Source organism: Bombyx mori, chromosome 22 (assembly GCF_030269925.1).
Source record: "Bombyx mori chromosome 22, ASM3026992v2".
NCBI lineage: Eukaryota > Metazoa > Arthropoda > Insecta > Lepidoptera > Bombycidae > Bombyx > Bombyx mori.
The window spans coordinates 749,549-771,223 of NC_085128.1; the positions used below are offsets into that span (position 1 = coordinate 749,549).

Consider the following 21,675-nt stretch of genomic DNA (forward strand, 5'->3'; position numbering starts at 1 on the left):
GTCAATTTGAAAGGTAGTTAATCTCTAGAATGAGAATTTAATTGGGCATTTTTAATCTGAGAGGTCAACGAAGTTACTTAAAGACTTCAAATTTGCATCCATCTACGCAATTCTAATTTCAAATCTATGCAATATATAGATGCAAATTGGAAACGTGGGATTTTAGTAAACAGTCTCATTGTCGATTGTCCTTACCAGCGAAAAATCCGTTCCAGAATCTTGAGGAGTGGGCTTAAGTCTGTCAAATACATAACTGTATGGAAATCATGGTTTTCTACTCTCAAAGGAGAACCCTTGCAATTTAGTATATACATACGTGCTATACTTTAATGATGTGTCGGTTGCTACTTTTATTTTCCAGCAATATTAGGTAGGTAACAGTCTTAAGTGGCTGAATTTCCCGGATTTGCATATGAATACGTCGGTAATTCTGTTAAAGTATATTCATACAATGGCATATTTATTATTCTCGTTATTTCTAAAAGTAAAAAGTTAGTTTAGGTATTTATTCAAATTCAGAACTTTTATAGGGATTTTCAGTATTCTTGGTCGTCTGGTGTAATTTGAGCGGTCATGTATATCACTTATCTATTTCATATTAACTATCAATCTCATCTGCCCATATTCTTATCTGGGACTAGCTGTACGCGTCCGCTTTGCTGGCCATTTAAAATTAATATTCTTATTTCTCATTCCCCCAAAGATTCTCATCATTAACGCCCTCGCAAACGGTGTAGGGAGTCCAACATTCATATAAATATTAACCTATCCATTAAGTACATGTATTTTCTACATGGATACCAAGTTTTAAGGTAATCGGATGCATGGTTCAGTTGTTATAACGCGTAAAAACCACTGTAGATTTATACCTAGTCAGGTCATAAATTCTGTCACATGTTTAATGTAAAATAATTGAAACAAGTTTATTCATTATGTAACCATTCATATACCAAAATGAACTTAACAAAACATAGATTCTTATGACACTAAAGTTTATTCAAAATGACCTCCGTGATTTTGAATACAGGCCTTCAATCTGCGCGGCCAGTCGTCTATCGCAGCACGAAGGAGGTCCATGTCAATATCGGCGGCTGCCTTAATCAAGGATGTCTTGAGTGACTCCAAATTGGGATGAGGCTTTGAGCACGCCTTTTCCTCCAAGTGTTGCCATATCTTGTAATCTAACGGATTCAAATCTGGACTGGAGGAGGGCTAGTCTTCGTGCCGGATGAAGTCGATTTCACGCGCCGCCAGCCAGTCTTGTGTGCTCTTCGCTCTATGAGCTGGCGCCGAATCTTGTTGGAATACCCAGTACCTGTTATTGAACATGGTATGAGAAACAGGTTCCACAAGGTTCGTCAGGACTGTATTTTGATACACAACTGCATTCGTTTTTACACCTTTCTCACAAAAATGTACCTCTGTTAATCCCCAATAAGAAACTCCCAACCATACCATGAGCGAGGATGGAAAATGACCTCTTTGGACACGCGGAATACGGTTGCTCGCTTCTTCACTACTGTGTGCGTACACCTTATCATTTTGTTTGTTGTAGCTCTCTTCTACGGTAAAAAATTTTTCATCCGAAAAAAGAATTTCTCGATATTTTTTTCCCGCGTACCGCTTCAACAAAGCGCGGCATCTCTTCAGTCTCAGGTCCATTAGACGAGCATTCAAACGATGTCCTGTTTTTCTTTGATATGCCCGAAGCCCTAAGTCTTCATTTATCACCCTTTTCACCGTGGTTCTGCTTAACCCCATCTGAAGGGCCAATAGTTTCTGCTTACGTTTGGGATTTCTTTGAATTCGCGCCTTCACAGCTTTTATCACTGCTGGAGTCCTAACAGACCGAGGGCGACCACTTCTTGACCTGTCATCTACACTAGAGTCTTTATTGTATCGTTTGATGGTACGATAAACGAATCTTTTGGTTATATTCAAATTTTTCAGTATGTTAAAAATTTGCATTGGCGCGTAAGCGCAACGATGCAACGCAATAACTGCAACACGGTCTTCTTTAAGCGTCCACTCCATATTTAAAAATGAGTAAAATTCTAAAAGTATACATTTTTATTTTCATGAACAATTCGAAATTCGAATTCAATAAACTTTTTTGTGGCCAGCATTCTAAAAGAAAAGTTTTTACTGTGTGACAATACTTATGACCTGACTAGTTATATTAGTTTAGATTAGAAATAAAAACTACAAAGACGGATAGAGGATTGATAGCATACGTTCATAAATCTCCTAATAATTAACCGGAAAGATAGTTAATCGAAGATCATTCGGCCTAGATCTTATTTTTATATTTTTTTTGGTCAGGAGGAAATCGCCGGACTTCCGCCCTCCACTGGGGATGGAGGGCGGGGCATGTCAGAGTCGAACTGACTAAAACCTCCTGTCGCTCAACAACCAACGTCCAAACCTCGCATGAGACAGGCAAAGGGGGGAAAGTGAAGCGTTTAGTGCAGAGCACATTTCTGCTATCACCCTCTCCCTCGGGACGCCGGACTGGCGGTCGTCGGCGCCACGACCACCAGCCCTCTCGGTCGGCAGACTGTCCGAAACCCGCCTAGATGGCGCCGGTTAGAGTAGGTTACCCTACGGAATACCCCGCTGGGCCAGAACCAGCGTGGGTCGAGGATAGCCGGCCTTCCATCACCGCCCAATTTTTACGCACATATAACAGTCATTATCTTACCTTCGCGATGTGTGTATATGTGACTGTTTTTATGTCCAATGTTCAAAAGCAGCTGTTCAAACCTTTGATCTCACAGTTTTGTTTGTTTATAAACACTGTGCTCTTTTTCACTTGTTTACGAATCTTTTTGAAGATCACTCTTGGAAATGGGAATGAGGCCTCTGTTCTTATTACAATGGTTACGTTTCGCGTGTTATTTCGTGCTAGTGTAATAATAAAAAAACAAGGAAGAAATAGCTAAGTGTCCTTTTCTCCCCTGTGTGTCAACCGTTTTTGATCTATCGAATTCCGATCACTAGTATCTAGATCAATAAAGTTAATGTTTTACTGCAACACATCTAGTACAATAGAATTGTGAGATACTACTTATTTAAATCTGGTCAGCAGATGAGAATAATAATATAAAATATAGCTATAATTATTTTGTCGGTCAATAGCCAAGAAGTTATGGAGTGCCGGTAACATTTCGTACCAACTCAAGTTTCAGTCCACACCGAAATGAGATAATGAAAATCACACCGAGGTTTCCAATATCAAATATATTTAAGTAAGATACTCGTAAATATCGTTAGAAGGATCGGAAAGTCCTGATCGAAAACAGCTTTGTTATTTATTACTGTGCATGACGTTCATGAACAAGTGTCAGCTGCGTATTTGTCGGACTACTTATGGTGCTGGCGTGAGCTCTGAAGGACTGTTTGAGATCCCATCTTCTCGTTATCATCACACCGCCCGCCACCAGAACAGAGCTTATCCCACAGTACGTTTCCATAGATCTTTTCTGCCACGTACCATGTGGTTTTGGAATGAACTTCCCTTCACAGTATTTCCTGGGCGCTATGACATGTCAATCTTCAAATGAGGTTTGTGGAGAGCACTCAATAATAAGCAGCGACTTGGCAGTGCGCCTGACATTCAAGGTCTATGGGCTTCAGTAGCTACTCACCATCAGGGGTCGTATACTCGTTAGACTACAAGGGAGAAAAAAACCTTAAAAAGTGGTACCTGTTATACCTGAGCGAACAATCGGTTCGTTCTTTGTTGTCTATTTCATATATGCCTTTTCAGGCATTGAAAAATGACCACTGCGAGTGAAGGATCGTGTTCGTTTTTTTCTTTTGTTTCTTTTCGAGGCACACCTGTCAAGTCTCTCTGATAGTCTATATCTAGTAATTGTAAGTCGTATGTCTTGTCAAAGAGGTTGCACACCACGACACTGAGGGCTTCCAGTGCCGGCATAATGGCTTCGCTAGATAAGGGTACACCGGGCGTCTATAGTTCAGGCCACTATTAGTTGTTGAAAGATGAAACCCCAAAAACGATCCAAAATATATTATGACTACGACGACCAATATCATTCTTAAGTCACGATTGCTTCAACACAGCTTTTAATTATTACTTTCATCAATAATATCTCATTATCGAGTCGGTTCTCATTAATATTACAGAATTTAATTACCCCGTAGCTAAATTCTCTTGAGAGACTTATTTTTTTAGCATAAACAACAAACATAATTTTGTATTTATTATACATCATTACTGTCAAAATTTACCAGTATTCTTTTTGACTTGTGACGTGGCTGTTGAAACCTTTTAATAAAATCATAATCTAGTTATTTTTAAACGTGATCTTGATTACTATTCAATTATTGTGAGACTTGGTAATTTATTAAAATTTTGCCTCTGAAGATATAAGTTGGATGATGAAATCCATCACTATCTATCTACTAGTAAATTCATCTGATTTATAGATTTACCTTACTTTATACGTACAACATATTATTATCTATATTTTAATACGTGAAGCAAAAACTTTGTATCCCTTTTTACGAAAAGTGCCCAGACCGAGGAGCATGAAATTTCCCACACTTATAGAGAAAATAGAGAAGAAGTGCACAATGCTAATATTTAAAAAAAATTATGCATTAAAAATACATTAATTCAATAAAGAAAACATTACAGACACCAGCGTGTATTTGACACAACACATACGTATAAATATACTCTTTGTAAGTTGTCAATTGTAAAACTTTTGTTATTCTTTAAAGTCTGTGGTCAAATTGAGAATAGATTAATATTGTTTATCTTTAATACTATTTGTCTATAGTGTAGTCTCTCAAATATTAAGTGTATAATCTATGGTGCAGTCTTGGCGAAATCTGTGATTATAGAAATATAGTAGTGTTTGACAATAGAACCAATAAGAATGTTCAAACTAATAATTTCAATTAATTATAGTCGAATTTCGACTACTGCGGGGACCACTAGTTATTATAAATTTATATTTTTATTGGTTTAGTATATTTTTATTTGTCATATAGATTATCTTATTTTGTACTACATATTATATGTGAACACTACTTATTTCAATATATCTTTTATTTGTTTGGGTAACCACCACATGCTCTTGGACATCACTATCTTTAGGGCGATTGGCGAGGTGCTGTATTTGAACCACAAGAAAACTCCTATGGCTATTCGTTAATCTGATTCCCGTTTCTGATTGCAACAGAATTGATGAGTTACCTCGGTACCGTCGTCACATTACGTTGTTGATAAACTGTCACATTATCTAGTCCGGCCATAAGCTCTGTTACAAATGAAAATGCATCTTTTAAATGAAGTATTGTAATATTACTATAATTACTATAGTCTTCAGCTTTATACAATCCGGAACGTTGATTTCAAGGCAGGCTAGGGTAGTTCGTACCTTGTGACCAGGTGCAGGGTCCTGCTGGAAAGTCCACGGTATGTTTTTAAAAAACGTATTGCTGAGAGGTTTCACAACATGGACCAAGACTGTATCTTGATACACTTTGCCGGAAGTTTTCACTCAGTTTTCACAAAAGTAGTTTTGTGACGCCCTATCAAACCATCGCTGACACAGGATGATGATCACGTTATACTTTTTCGACCACTTGAGCAGCTTCTTTAGAACTGTGAGCGTACACTTTATCATTTCGCTTATTGTAGTGTTCTTCAATTGTGTTTTTTTTTTTTTTATCGGTCAAGAGGTTATTTTTAGGCCTTTCACCTGTGTATCGCGGCAGAAAGCGTTTAGATCGATTCACTCTCTTTAATTGTAAAGTTTGATTTAGGGCATGTCCTGTATATCGACGATAAGCACCGAGTTTCAGGTCTTGTATAATAATACGCGATAGAGTCCTAACGGGAATATTCAATTCTAGCGATAAGATTTTTTGCTTCCTAATGGGGTTTCGACGAAATCTGGCTTTAGTAGGATTAACAGCCTTTGTAGTTCTAACAGAACGCGGCCACCCTGATATTTACTGGTCTTCGACAGACAAAGTGTTGTTGTATCTGTTGATAATTCCATATACGAATATACGGCTGTGATACCAATCTTTTGAAGTGTCTGGAATATGACCATCCACTTTGTACAAAGGGATCACTGCAATCCTATTTTTGGGGTCCCACATGAAATGTTTGGTTTTTCTCCTAAAAATGTTTGAAGTTCCCCAATAATTTTTCATTATTGTTAAAATATCATCGATATTTTTTTCCTTTTATGTGAAACGTGTTCCTGAAGAAATAGCAGCAGTAACTCGTTCTGGCTTCAAGAGTGTGAAACTTCGAATTCATGTCTCAAAGTATGTGACGGAATTCACGTTGTGAAGTCTATCCACGAACATCTTAGTGATTGTTGAGTTCCGTTAGAAGTCGACACTTGTTACTGATACAATAATAGCATAAATACAGAACAACAACATGAAATCGTTAGCAATTCTCCCTAATAATATTCATTCCTTTTGACAGATTTAGCGATCTCGTTTGGCATTTCTTTTCTTCCCTTCCACGTGGGCGAGAACCTTTGACCCGACGCTATTTATCTAGGATACTGTTATTACAGGCAAATTACACGTGTGGGAAACGGTTCGGCAGAAAAAAACACAAATATACAATTTAACTAATGAATATTAAATTTAATGTCTTTCTTAGAGTTTTTTTCCTCTACAAAAAAAGGATTGTGTGGTTTTATGAAACCACGGTAAAAGTGAAACTTTTTTTCACATTATAGACATTTAACTCTGACAAAAACAAACAAAATAGCGTGGAGCACTGGCACAAATGAGTACCTAATGGTCTATACACTACACGGTCAGCTGCTGCGAATTATAGGTGCCGCCATATTGGCCTTGGCTGCTCTGACGAGCGCCTTTTACTTTATCTTTACTCCGCGGCCGACCGTCACGCGACATGCAACACACAGACGAAAAAAATTGAGACGATGTAATTTATGTTTCATAAAATTGCAACTCTGAATAATATTTCAAAAATAATGGTGTCGGTTGTTCTAAGCTTTGTCGCAGACGGGACAGAGCGCAACGACAGCGTTTGTAAAATAATTATACAGTTATAAATAAAGGTGAATATTGTTTGAATGAATGAGTCTCAATATTCTTAAAATACCACTGAATTTACAAGGCACAACTGGTTGCGGGAATTGTTAAGTTAAATAACTCTAAGCATACGTAACATAAATGATATTAGGGCTCTGTTTGCCTCAATAGCACCACGTTACCACACAGCGGCTGACATTAAAAGCAAAAGTTATTTTCAAAGACGTCGGTGGATTTTCAGAACGTTCCTATTTTGTTAACAGACGATAAAACATATTTTAAAGTTTGCCATATCAGAGGATTTCATATAGGTAGGTAGTGGCTCACGTCCTTACGGATCCATCAGATCCAATAACCTTTGCACTAGACGCCTTCAGCTCTAACACTATGAGCAGGCTTAGGGACCCCGGTAACCGTACTCGTCGAACTCGACAAAGAGTTCGCGGTGCAACCTAACCCATGAATCAGCTCGCTGAGTTTCTAGCCGGATCTTCTCAGCGGGTCGCGATTCCGATCCGGTAGTAGATTCCTTCGCGAAGCAGCTGCTCTTGAGCTGTTAGGTCTCCTTCGGAGGCGCTCGGGTAGCAGTTAAGCAAATCCCACCCCTCCTGGCTGAGCCTTTGCTCGCCCACTTGTCCTGGTGAAACTGGAAAGGCCTTCCGGGCCACCAGTAATCCTTCAATCATAAAAAAAAGGTAGGTAGTGGCTTGACTCTGCCCCTAGCATTGCTGAAGTCCATGGGCGACGGTAACCACTCACCATCAGGTGGGCCGTAACTCGTCTGCTTACAAGGGCAATAAAAAAAGTTCATTTCATATTTAGAATTACTGGATAAGTTAGTAAGAAAGATAAATTGCGGCACTTGTTTCCCCTGTAAAACATCGGTTCCTTAAAATATGGTTAGGCTTCTAATTCACATGGTAAAAAATCCAGTAGTCATGACAATCGCTTACAAATTATTTTCTGCAATAACATTTCGAGTTTATTATTTATTCATTTATCTTTATTGTTCCAAATGTAATGGCCTCAACATATCTGCATACCATATACACCATATCCAAAACAAAACCGAATGTAGGTACTTTAGACCTCAGATGCCAATAATATTTAAGAAAACACCGATAGAGCATCGAACCTGGACTTGTGTTGGGATCACCAATAACTAGAGCTATTGTTAGATTTATGAATGATTTTTTGCTTATTAAGCTCCTTATGAATTTAATGTCATCAACCATTTTTTATCACTAATTTCGGATGAACACGTGCTATGACATGTCCTACTTCAAACGAGGCTTGTGGAAAGTACTTAACGGTAGGCAGCGGCTTGGATCTATCTCTGACCTTGCTGAAGTCCATAGGCAACGGTAACTCATTTGAAAACACACACACACACACACATATTTATGAAAATTTTAGACTCCTTGTATAAACAGAAGAATGCCTTATTTATTTCACACATGAACTATTCTGGTACCGCTGTATGTGTTATCCGCTGGTATTTCTCGCACCCAAAAATCCCAAGTTCGAAACTTATTTTCAATTCGATTCTTAAAGCCAAATTATGTCACAGGGTCTACGGCTGATGAAGGAGAGGAAGCGTGTCGCTTGGATTCTTCTTCTCCTAGCGGTTCTATTCGCTCTCTGTTGGATGCCGTATAACATCATGCAGCTTCTCCTAGACGTCAGTGTTGTCAACGCGAAAGACTTAAGCGCTTATTTACCGTATGCTTTATTCTTGGGTGAGTATAGCTTTCACTAGATTAAATTCTTGAGCTTGGTGTTAGATGTGCAGTAAAAGCTTGCGCAGTAAAAATAGGTGATGGAAAAATATTGTTTTTTTATTATTATTTGAAAATAGATTATTTGTTTTTGTGTTCTGCATTCATAGCAATTACATTTCCGAGTAGATTGATACGGTGAGCTCTTAAATGCACAAATGTTTAAATGGATTAAGCCCACAGTTAAGGATTAAATAATAGTTTAAAACCAAACAAGTGTATTTATGTTATAATATTAAATAATATTATATTCTGCAGATTTCTATTATGGTTTTTATTTTAGAATATCAAAAATCTAAAACTACGAGAATAATAAGGTTTATCTCCGTATTATACGAGAATGTTCAGACCCTTGGTCCAGTCGTGTTCATAAACTAATATTGCGAATAATGTCCTCCCCAACCAGCAGACTGGAACACATGTAGTACTCTTTTAGGACGTTTAAAATTTGTGATTGACCTAATAAGGACGAACGACGCGTGAAATGACCACGGTAAAGTGACATGGAAGACAATATTCACGAAATGAACAAACTTTTTGTTATTCTCCCCGTTTCCATTCTCGCAGTATTTAGAAAGTGACAATGACATATTTCCACATGAGTTAGCAATCAAGGATTCTGTATTTATAGCCATTTAAGGTTGTTTTTGGTGTACGTTCTCTCTGATATGTATGCTATTTGTTCATACACCGTTGAATAAAAGTCATATCGAACTCGCGAAATTGACTGATTGTATGACGATTGTTGCCATTTTTATACTGGTGTGAATCAGTTATTGAGTCCTGTTAATTTTAACTTTACTTTTCGAGAGTTTTAATATTTATCCGGACATTTAAAATGCAAGAACCTTTTTTCGTTTACAACTAGTTTGATTTAATTATTTTTATCTTATTGAAATTAGCCAAATGAATACTAATATCAAAGTGATAAGTCGTGTGTGGTGGGGCCAGAAGGTTCTTGAGTGGCGACCGCGTACTGGGAGACGTAGCGTGGGTAGGCCTCCCACAAGGTGGGCCGACGACCTATTAAGGTTCGCGGGGATCCGCTGGATGCAGGCAGCGCAGGACCGGTCTTTGTGGCGAGGCTTGGGGGAGGCCTATGTCCAGCAGTGGACGTCCATGGGCTGATAGATAGATAGATAGAAGTCGTGTGTGGTGTATCGTTAATTACCTAAGTAATTATTGATGCTAAAATGTAATTTTGATTATTTTCATTTATTGCTTATTTATAATTTTATGAGCTTTAAAATATTATCTCAGAGATATGCAAAAAGTTTGTAATAAACAGGTATTACTAAAATCATATTATATTGTTATACAGTTAATGATACTTTTTGCTTTACGTCTGTATTTTATTAAAAATTTCACTTTATCTTTTCGTTTTTTATCTTTTACGTGTAATATGCCCGCTTTTGTACTAAACAGACCTAATGAACAAGTGGCCTAATAAGCTTCATTGTCGAATAGATAATTTTAATAAACCTTGTCTGAGATTTTACAGTAGACGAACTCAATTACCAAATGGTTACTATATTTTATATATTTTATATATATTTTTATACCACGAGCTTTTTTTTTTATTGCATAAATGGGTGGCCCACTCAAAGCCCACCTGGTGTTGATTGGTTACCGAAGACATTTACAACGTAAATGCGCCACCCATCTTGAGATATGAGTTCTAAGGTCTCAGTATAGTTACAACGGCTGCCCCACCCTTCAAACCGAAACGCTTCATGAATGAAATAGGCAGGGTGGTGGTACCTACCCCTGCGGACTCACAAGAGGTCCTACCACCAGTAACAGTTGTCTGTCTGTCATAAATCGTAATTAGTCAGTCTATTATTAAGCGTGCGACTACTATAAGCAGTACGCACATTTCTTGCTTAGCGTCCTTCCTCCGAAACTGGAAAGGCCTCAAGGCCACCAGTAATCTTTCAAACATAAAAAAAAAAACAATATAGTATATCTTATTTTCCACAGGTCACGCGAATTCAGCCATAAACCCCATCGTGTATTGTTTCATGACGAGGAAATTCCAGAGATCGGTTAAGAAGTTGCTGTGCGGGAGACCGTTGTGTCAGCAGGCCAAGTTTACGGTAAATTTCTTCGGTTTCGCGAGTTGCGACCATAACCCAACTGTTTTACGGTTTAATCTCGCCCTTCCTATTAAGCTATTGTTGTATTTAGTGACCATTCGTTACCAATACAACATGTTTTTTTCTGTTAATCAATTGTTATAAATTCATTTTTATGGCCTCAAACACCCAATCGAATTTAGTACTTGATTGATATTTGCTTGCTTGGTAACTTGAATAAAACTAATGTGACTTTATTTTACCAATAAAATCTCGTATAAGCTGTGAAATCTTTGAAAAGACGAAAATCGTTTATGAAAATAATAAACGGCCATATTATATCGTAAACGTGCTTCAAATCAAATACACGTTTGGTTTTGTTGCTAAGATAATCTTACAGATCACTGAACGTTAAAAATGCTCACGGATACTCATGGTTGCACTCGTTCAAGCCTGTCCTAATATGCGGTACGGTTGTATGCATTTAATCTGTTTTCTTCTGTCTTCTTCTGGTAGGCAGAGGCTTGGCTCTGCCCCTGGCATTGCTGACGTCCATGAGCGACGGTGACCACTTACCATCAGGTGCGCCGTATGCTCGTCTGCCTACAAAGGCAATAAAAAAATGATTTAGTTGAAGATGTTTTAAGGAAATAAAAATAATGTTTATAAAAAAATCCCGAATTTTTTTTTTTTTTTTTTTTTTCTTCCTACCTAAGCTGATAGCCCTAGCGGCTATTTCAGCGTAACCCTAACTTTAGTAGGTGAGCTCACGGGGCTCAAACCTGACGATGTTGCTAACACGAACCCTAGCAAGAGTCGTGCTTCGCAGAATCTACCACCGGATCGGAAACGCGACCCACTGAGAAGATCCGGCGAGAAACTCAGTGGGCTGTGTCTGAGAGTTAATTTACTCGTCGAGCCCTTCGTCGCAAGCGACGGGTTCGACGAGAACGGTGACCGGTGCTTGAAGTACCTAAAAGCACCGTTAGTGGATCGGGAGGATCCGAGATGACGTGTTTTGGGCATAAAAATGTTTATTTATCCTGAATCTTAATAGCGTCGTTAATGGCTTTATCGGTGGAAAACAAAAACACATATATTAAAATTTAAACTTGTAATTCTTCGAATAAAAATAAAAATATTACGCAACTTATACCTCAAGGTGGGTGGCGCATTTACGTTGTAGATATCTATAGGCTTCAGTAACCACTTAACATCAGGTGGGCTGTGAGCTCGTCCACACATCTAAGCAATAAAAAAAAAAAGCTACGGGTAAAACGATCTTATCTTCATGCTATTGTTTGAAGTCTGCAAAAACTGGTTTTTATATAATGATTATTGATCTATCTTTCATCGGTCTTCCATTGATAAAATAATTAAAGACATTAATTTTCACATGAACATAATATAGCTCACTATTTCGTCCCACTTATTGTTTACAAGCTAACTTTTAATTATCTGATACATTTATTAACAGGTTAAGCCGGGTAAACAAAGTAAAGCCTACACATGAACTAACAAACAAGTAATCAATTATTTCACTTTTAATTTCGGCCGGCTTATATTAATTACTTGATGAATTGCTTTTGCCGAGTAAATGAAAGTTCTACCCTCAGTTTTATTACATTAAATAACTTAAATTATATGACGGTGCCTTTGTAAAATGGACCACATAATATCCGAATATAATTTTGCATATATGCAAAGCCCACTGAGTTTCTCACCGGATTTTCTCAGTGGGTCGCGTTTTCGATCCGGTGGTAGATTCTACGAAGCACTGCTCTTGCTAGGGCAAGTGTTAGCAACACTCCCGGCTTGAGCCCCGTGAGCTCACCTACACGTCAAGTAGAAGCTGAAATAGCCTTTCAAGGCATAGGTAAAAAAAAATGAAATTTTGAATATACATATTTGGTTTTTTATTATTCTAGTGGCGATGTAATCAGAAACCGGAGGGATCTTCAAGTGATTATGAATTATACCACGAGCCGCATAAACGGTGCTATCTACAGGTATGTGAATACTTTTATTTTATGTACAAATGTTAATAAAGTACTCAAAAGAAGTCAGCGGTAACGTGGTGTATTCAGAAATGCATATAAATCTTTATAGATCCAATTAATTTTAATCTTTTCTATCGCGGAGAAGTCATGCGTTCCAGATTTAAAAGTGGATTAGAGTAGTGAAACAAATAAAACTACACTCGTAGTAGTAGTTTAAGTTGTTAAAATTTACTTAGTGATATTTAGGAGCTCAATTAGCTGCTCAACTTGACATGAACTGTGAATATATGTAACTTCCAATCCTAAAAATGGCCAAATTCTTCCTGTCCTTCTGACGCAACTTTACTTTGTAATCATCACATGAAGAAGGTCTACACAAATATAGAGTATCATATTGTAATTTAAAACAAAGAGTAATCCAAAGGTTACGAAACAACAAAGAAACCTTAAAAGGTACTTACTTTGAAAATGGGTTCTTGAAATATTTTGGGTGGCAATGCCACAAAAATCCCTTAGGTACAATTAACATTCACTTTTTGCCTTCTTCTTGTTCAATACGCATAAAAACGAAAACATTATATGATATTGCTTAATTAATGCAATTTATCTACATGTCTAGATAAATTAACAAAGCTTTTGACCCAAAATCACTCAAATAAACTAAAATGTGGTGTCGTGGGACACCAGGTAGGAACGAAGTTCCTTCGGCTAATGTAGAATCGATACAATTTGCAAAAAAAGAAATGGTGCTCAAATTTTATGTAGGTTTTCTTGGTTTTTCTCTTAAATTTTGCTGATTAATTTTTATTTAAGTACGGGAAAGTATTTAGGAAATTCAGTATTTTAGGAAATAATAAATTACGTAAAAAAAAAAAAATTGTAATTCAAATTATCAATTAAAATAACAAAATATATCTCTTTATTTTTGGTTGACAACATAAAATTACATAGAAATACATAGAAATAATTACTAAATAGAGAGAGAAGGGATTAGAGAACGAAAAGAAAGAAGGAGAAAGAGAAAGGTATTATACACTACTCGCTTGTGTATGCGACTGTCGCGCCTGCGCACGTCTCATTTAACGGTTTTATTCCACGCACTTTTTTTCACGGATTTTTTCTTACGGTTTTACTATCACATTTTTTTCAGTTCGGTCGCGCAACAAAATCTCTATCCCCTCCAAGCCTGCCGTAAGGAACTTCGTTCCAATAATTCATTCTATCAGGAAAATTAATGGAATGGCATTCAACTGGTTCAATTGTAGGGTATTGAATAAGTCAATCATCTTTATGGTTTAAGTGATTTCTTCGCATAGTTGTTAATGTTATAAATTCACATTTTGACCAAATTACACTTGTAAGTTTTCGTGAAGTTGCGTCAAAATTGCCAAAAAAAAAAGAAGGAAATTTGAGAGAATTTTTCGATTTGAGGTGTGGAATAACTACTTCATTAACGTTGACTTCCACGGTGAAGGAATAACAACGTGTAATAAAAATCAAACCCGCAAAATTATAATTTGCGTAATTGCTGGCGGTAGGACCTCTTGTGAGTCCGCGCGGGTAGGTACCACCTCCCCGCCTATTTCTGCCGTGGAGCAGTAACGCGTTTCGGTTTGAAAGGTGGGGCAGCCGTTGTAACTATACTGAGACCTTAGAACGCATATCTCAAGGTGGATAGCGGCATTTACGTTGTAGATGTCTATGGGCTCACCGGGTGGGCTGTGAGCTCATCCACCCATATATGCAATAAATAAAAAAGGTGAGATGACATCTAAGAACATGTGGGTCGTCTGCCCGTCGCAGGGAGTGTAAATGATTTTTGTCCACAGATGAACACTCTTCGCTACAACGGACATTACTCGGCGCAGATCCCACGCGGGATCGAGACACGTGCCCAAACGACCCAGTTGAGCCACGTGACCCGCTCTTCCCGACGCACCGCGCCCGCCCACGCGCTCTCAGCAGAGATGCTCCAAAGGCATGGCCATATCGATTACAGACGTTGATACTGAACCAACTATTGAAGATATCAATCAACAAAAACACAACTGCTCGTCACAGACCTCTCTTAATTAGTCTCATTTTCATCAATTCCATGCTAATTGTTCTTCACATTATAAAGTTCCCAAGTAAAGGCTGGATTCCTAACCATCATATTTTTGTCGGATATACTGATGTTGTTATTTAGCAAGATTTTTAGAAGTTGTATGAAGTATATAAATTATTGTTAATGTTGTAAAGGTATTTAAAAAAAAATTGGTGTACATGTATTATGGTTATCGCAATTTATAAGAATATTGTACTTAGTTTTATTGCTGTGTGCGCGTAACAAGTATTTTTGGTTATAATAAAGGGGGGTAGATGGAAATAGCCGTACATCGTCTATGAAGTATAGGCCAGCTAGTACTGATGTCGAGTCAGTGTCAGAGCCAGTATTTTTTTATTACTTCGTTGGGTGGACGAGCTTACGGCTCACCTGATGTTAAGTGTTTACCGGAGCCCATAGACATCTACGACGTAAATGCCGCCACCCACTTTTAGACATGAGTTCTAAGGCCTCACTTTTAACAATACAATGGCTGCCCCGCCCTTCAAACCGAAACGCATTACTGCTTCACAGCAGAAATAGGGTGGTACCTACCCATGCGGACTCACAAGCCGTCCTACCACCAGTAACTATCAAGATTCTTGATACGTGTACAAATTGTCAAGTAGATGTCTTGAAGTTGGTTATTAAATTACGTAAAAGGATTCCTCATAGATAGTTAGGTACAAGACAAGTAATTTAAAACGTCTACATTATCGCGTTATTTTACATGTTACTTTGAACAATTACTTCATAATTAATAGCAAATTATCAGCATTATAAATATATATAATTAGATATATGTTCGTATATGTGTGATGAGTGTGATATGTTGTGATGTTACGTATCAATAAAAATTTGATGTTGATAAGGGTTTTTTTATTTTAGAATTTAAACAACCGCATTGAAATTTTCCTTTAAAACGAAATAAATGGTGACCCAATTACGGCTAGTCACGTACGGCTAGTTAGGCTCGGAACGATGTAGACTCATGTATTATTAATAGGACCGATAGAGACCTATCAATGATTCAATAAAGGCTATTATTAAGAAATAACAGATATAGAGGAAAATCGTCACATCCAGCTCTCTCAGTTAAGTTATATGTGACGTAGATAGCACACGTAACGCTCTCCGAGGCGTTAAGTAAACAATTTTATGAGCAGGGACGTATTTAAGCATTGCTATGGGGTCTAAATAATTACTTATCTATCATATACCTAGGGTGGTAGTTATTATTTTTGTCGTGAAACAGTAACGCGTTCTGGTTTGAAGGATGGAGGATGGAACAGCCGTTAAATAATTTGATAAGAACGTCGATCTCAGATCTCAAGGTAGATGGCATAATTATTGTTATAGTATCTAAAGGATTCAGGAGCCATAAATTGATTATAAATTGATATAGCGGCTATACTCTTCAAATATGTGTATTATTTCTGAAATCAAATCAAATCAATTTTTTTTATTCAACACTATCTGACCCGGCAGACTTCGTAGTGCCTCAATCGATAAATAAAAGACACATCAAGAGGACACATCAAAGGAAAAACAAAATTGTTTGTTTTTATATAATTTCGAGCTTTTTTATATTTTTTTACCTTCTAAGCCTTCCCTGGACTTCCACGAATAATTCAAGACCAAAATTAGCCAAATCGGTCCAGCCGTTCTCGAGTTTTAGCGAGACTAACGAACAGCAATTCATTTTTATATATAAAGATAAATGAAAGTACAAACTAGTTGAACGTCAAAAAGAACTACCGCCAATTCACAAAAACTAGCCTCCGTTCTGAGAAGAACTGGTATAATACTCAGCGGGCATGTCTTTATTTTTAATATTAGATTTTTTTAAATATTCATTTTTACAAGATGTTTTATAACGTAACAATTATTGCAATATTGAAATGCCCGGAGCGAGCAACTTATCCTAACGACGTTACTAACACTAACCCTAACAAGAGCAGTGGTTTGCAGAATCTACCACCGAATCGGAAACGCGACCCACTGAGAAGATCCGGCGAGAGACTCAGTGGGCTGTATCTGTGGGTTAATTTGCTCGCCGAGCCCTTCATCGCAAGCAACAGGTTTGACGAGAACGATGACCGGAAAGTAATCATGCGTACTGACTTGAAGGGTAGGATAGCCATTTTTAAATTACCTTGAAACATATAATGGAATACATTATTATAGTCTCCTTGCTTGTGAAAATCAACAAAGTCAGGGGCAAAGCCAAGTCAGCCACAATTCTAATCTAACTTAAAATGTCATAAAAAAAATTCCTAGCAAACTGAAAATACACGTCATATGGTCACGCAATATTGGACCAAGTAGGAGTTGCCACTAAAACCACACAATCCATTAAAATAATTTCTAGATTCAATTCTGTACAGCATCTCATCCGGGATTAGGGAGTCACGTAACTAATCAAAAAATCATATAAGGTGATGGAAAAGTAGTATCTCACTACGGAGAAGTTTGTCTATATGATTTAGCCAAACATTTATTGGGCATAACATAATATGCAGGTGTTAGTTGTATTTCCAATATTTGATATTGGTTGGTTGAAATTGGTTATCTACTCTAAAGTATATCCACGTTTTTTAATCTAATAAGTGGCGCAATTGCCGACAAATTTAGGTAAAAAATATATAAATTCTTTAATCTTCTTCCTTGTCGTACACTCTTGACAAAATCGTGGTCATGCATCAGTTGAATCCTGCGATGCCGATGCTCTCACGATGCGACGCCGTGTGGCACGATGTTTCGGAGAGTGAGAGTAATCGTTTATGTTGGAGTGAGTCACAGATTTAATGAGGTCGGCCCATCGTGTTGGAGATCGTCCGGGAGATCTTTTGTCCTCGACTTTTCCTTGCATCACCAACCGCTCAATGGAGTCCTCATTACGAGCGATGTGCCCGAAGAACTTGAGGATTCGTATTTGCATTGTTGACGATAATCTCTCTTTGATGTTGAGCTCTTTCAGGATCGAAACAATGGTATGGTGCGCGGTCCACGGAATCCTGAGGAGACGTCTCCAAAACCACATTTCCAGTGCGTCAATCTTACGAAGATCTTGCATCCTAAGCGTCCACGTCTCATCCTCATACAGAAAGATTGGAAAGACTAGGCACCTCATTAACCGAACTTTTGTGTTTTTGGTTATTCTGCAGTATCTCTAAATCTTTGTTAGCCTCTAAATTATTTAGTACAGTATGTTAATTTGATTATTTAGATCGACCATTGGTAGAGGTTAGGTTCCTTTTTGTCATTAGAATTCGTTGAACCAGAGCAGCATGATTGACGCTACCCATCCTGATAAATAAGCTCAAACTCTCAATTATGCTACGTAGACTGCTACCAGGGTTTTTGCCGCAGCATACAAAAATATCTCTCACCCAATAGCTGATTTTAACTACAGTTGATTATGTCTATGCCTGCTATTTAGAAGGCATTGAGAAGTCCTTCAACGAAGCAGTGATTGAAAAACTTATGTATTCGCTTTATTTCGAATCTCAGAAAATTTTACTACGTTTCTGAGTTTCACAAAAGCCTCAAGTGGATCCCAATTCGCCTTCGCAGAAATACTCTAGTGCTCGAAATATTTCACAGACTTTCTTTCCATTATATGTACTTACGTGATACGTGAAAAGTAATTTATATTCTCGCTTTTCACTGTGCTTCGTTAGGCTTTGCGAGTTTGCAATTCCGCTTCAACGCAGACAACTCTACAATATTCTCCCTAATTAAGTACTAATTCCTAACTAAGTACTAATTCCTAAACCTAATTCAGTAGGTGTTATATTATTTTGTAGGCAGCGGCTTGGCTCTGCTCCTGGCATTGCTAAAGTCCATGGGCGACGGTAACCACTTACCATCAGGTGGGCCGTACGCTCGTCTGCCTACAAAGTCAATTAAAAAAAATTATAGTGGCCTTATTATTTTTACGTGTTTTCATTGGCACGTTTACATTTGTATAACTTTCATTATCATATAATATTAGGTTCTTACATATGAAATTAACGTTTTTTCGTACTGACCACTTTGATCTGAAATATCTCCTCTTTAGTTAAGAATTCCAAATTTAAATTTATAAATTCATTTAGCTGGTAATATTAAGTTTTGAAAACTAATTTATTTGTTTTTTCTCCATCTTTTTTTCTTTGGCGTCGCTTATTACCGCACAATGGAAAACATGAAATATCGGTATATTTACGAGTACGAGTTCTTCCGTGGCACCAGCATTCTCGCTCACGACTCGGTCGTGCGCGGACGTGCTTTCCGATCCGTGGCCCGCTTGCGAGCTGCGTCTCTGAACTCACAGTTGTGCTCGACAGTGTAGTGACCGTGAATACATCGTGCTTACAATTCGGTAGTGCGGACGTTCCGATCCGTTGGTTGCTTGCGATCTGCGTATCGGAGTCCATTTTTGTGCGCTAAAGTGTTGTAACCGCGAACCCACCTTTACCAACTGCCTTTTTCAAGGCAAAACCAATCGCTACGATCAGGCTTCCTGTGGCACTCACAGGCTAGCGATTTCCTAACCCTTCCCAAAACAACAGTCTTTTTCAAGACTAGACCCCCGCTCGCGATTCTGCCTGCTGTAGCACTATACAGCCCGAGCGGGTTCCTTTCCTTTTCCCCGCCGATTGCCGTTTTCACGGCATAGGCATTCCCCCCTCCTGCTCCTTGCTGTCCTGCAGCACAGGGGGGTTACAAATCCTATCCGGGGCCTCGCCTTTCGGCGAGTTCAACAAAAGTCCCGGGGCCGCCCCCCCCGGGCAAGAAGACCGAAGAATGGAGCAAGAAGATGTTAGGGATATTGTCGGGTTCCTCCGGGATAGGTGCCCGTCAATTAGGGCCGAGTACTTAGAGTATAGGGCCGCCCGTGGCAATCCCTCCCCCCCCGCGTCCGTCGCCGCGTATTTCAAACGTGCCTCGGAGGCACGCCGCGCGCCCCCCGCCGCCGCGTCAAGTTCGAGCGCACGTTCCGACGTAGTGACTCACGAAGCGCCTAACGCTACCCCCACCCCCGCGCCCGCGTCGATCGCGTCATCGCTCGTCTCGTCCGTCGCGACCTCGATCGTGTCAAATAGTTCAGGCTCCGATACCGAATCGGAGATGGACTTTGAATCCGCGTCCAGCCCCCAGCCCGGAACCTCGGATGGTTTCCAAACGGTTACCCGCGGCAAGAAACGTACTCGCGTCGTGGAGTCCCGGAGCTCCTCGACAAAACAGACGAAATCCGCGTCCGCCTCTCGACCAAAAGTAGTAGTTACACCGGAGTCGGACTCCGCGCGCCGCGTAACCCCACCGCCGCGTCCCAAGCCCGCGCCCGCTCCCAAAGTAGTTGCCCCGCCCCCGCTGATACTTCAAGAGAAGACAGCGTGGAATCGCGTGTCCCAGGCCCTTCAGGCAAATAAAATTAACTACACCCATGCGCGTAACGTTGCGCATGGGATTCAGATCAAGGTCGCAACGCCGGGCGACCATAGGGCCCTCTCAGCATACCTCCGAAAGGAGAACATAGGTTTCCACACCTATGCTCTTCAGGAGGACCGCGAGCTCCGCGTAGTAATACGCGGAGTCCCTAAGGAGCTAGAAATAGACTACATTAAGGAGGATCTGACCGCTCAGGCCCTCCCGATAGTTAGTGTGCACCGGATGCACAGCGGGCGGGGCAAACAGCCCTATAATATGATACTCGTGGCGTTAGAACCCACCCCGGAGGCCAAAAAGAAGATCGCATGTCTCACGACAATTTGCGGCCTATCCGGGATCTCGATCGAAGCCCCCCATAAGCGTGGCACTCCCGGGCAGTGCTACAGATGCCAACTCTATGGCCACTCGGCGCGTAATTGCCACGCGCGCCCCCGCTGCGTGAAATGCCTCGGCGATCACGCTACGTTAGATTGCGTTAGAGATAGGGAAACCGCGACCGAACCTCCCAGCTGTGTCCTATGCCTTAAGCAAGGGCACCCCGCGAACTACCGTGGATGTCCTAGGGCTCCGCGAAAACGTCCAACCCACCCGGCTCCGCGAACCGTCGGCCCAAAGACTTCGGCACCTTCAGTGCCGAAACCCGCCTTCGTGCCGGCTGCAGTTCCCACGGTCTCGGCGTGGAAAAAGCCGCTGCCGTATACGAAGGCGGGAACTGAAACCGCACCCCCGCCCCCACTCGTGACACGCCCCGTGCCCCAGCCCCTGCTCGCACCTCGCCCCGCGCCCGCGTTCCGTCCCCCGCAACCCTCTGCCGTCAACGACTTCGCGCTCGTGCGTGACTTCGTCACCGCGGTCAACTTCGACCGTCTGCGATCGTTCGCAGACGCGATACGTAGGTCGGTAACCCCCGAACAGCGGCTCGCGGCCGCTTTCGACCACATGGACGTCTACGAGTCCGTGTCGCGTACGTTATAAAATCTTTACCGGTAACCAATGGCGCAAAAAGGTAGAGAAAAACCGTATTCCCTTACGTTAGCATTCTATAATGCTAACGGACTCGCGCGGCAACGCGATCAAATTTTTGAATTCCTCCGCGATAATCTTGTAGATATTCTATTAGTGCAGGAAACCTGTCTGAAGCCCTCGCGTCGCGACCCGAAAGTCGCGAATTACGTCATGGTTAGGAATGACAGACTCACCGCCTCCAAAGGCGGGACTGCCATTTACTATAGGCGGGC

General features: G+C 39.9%; 1 protein-coding gene across 1 annotated transcript in view; it reads left to right on the forward strand.

Moving 5' to 3' along the window:
• The window catches only part of NGR-A12 (neuropeptide receptor A12), an 84,926-nt gene extending 69,569 nt beyond the window's left edge, over nucleotides 1–15,357 (forward strand). The window contains 4 exon segments of the mRNA NM_001134237.1: nucleotides 8,633–8,801; nucleotides 10,821–10,936; nucleotides 12,844–12,924; nucleotides 14,745–15,357. Coding sequence (NP_001127709.1) covers nucleotides 8,633–8,801; nucleotides 10,821–10,936; nucleotides 12,844–12,924; nucleotides 14,745–14,921 — 543 coding nt within the window. The 3' untranslated portion in view covers nucleotides 14,922–15,357.
• The last annotated feature ends 6,318 nt before the right edge of the window (nucleotides 15,358–21,675 follow it).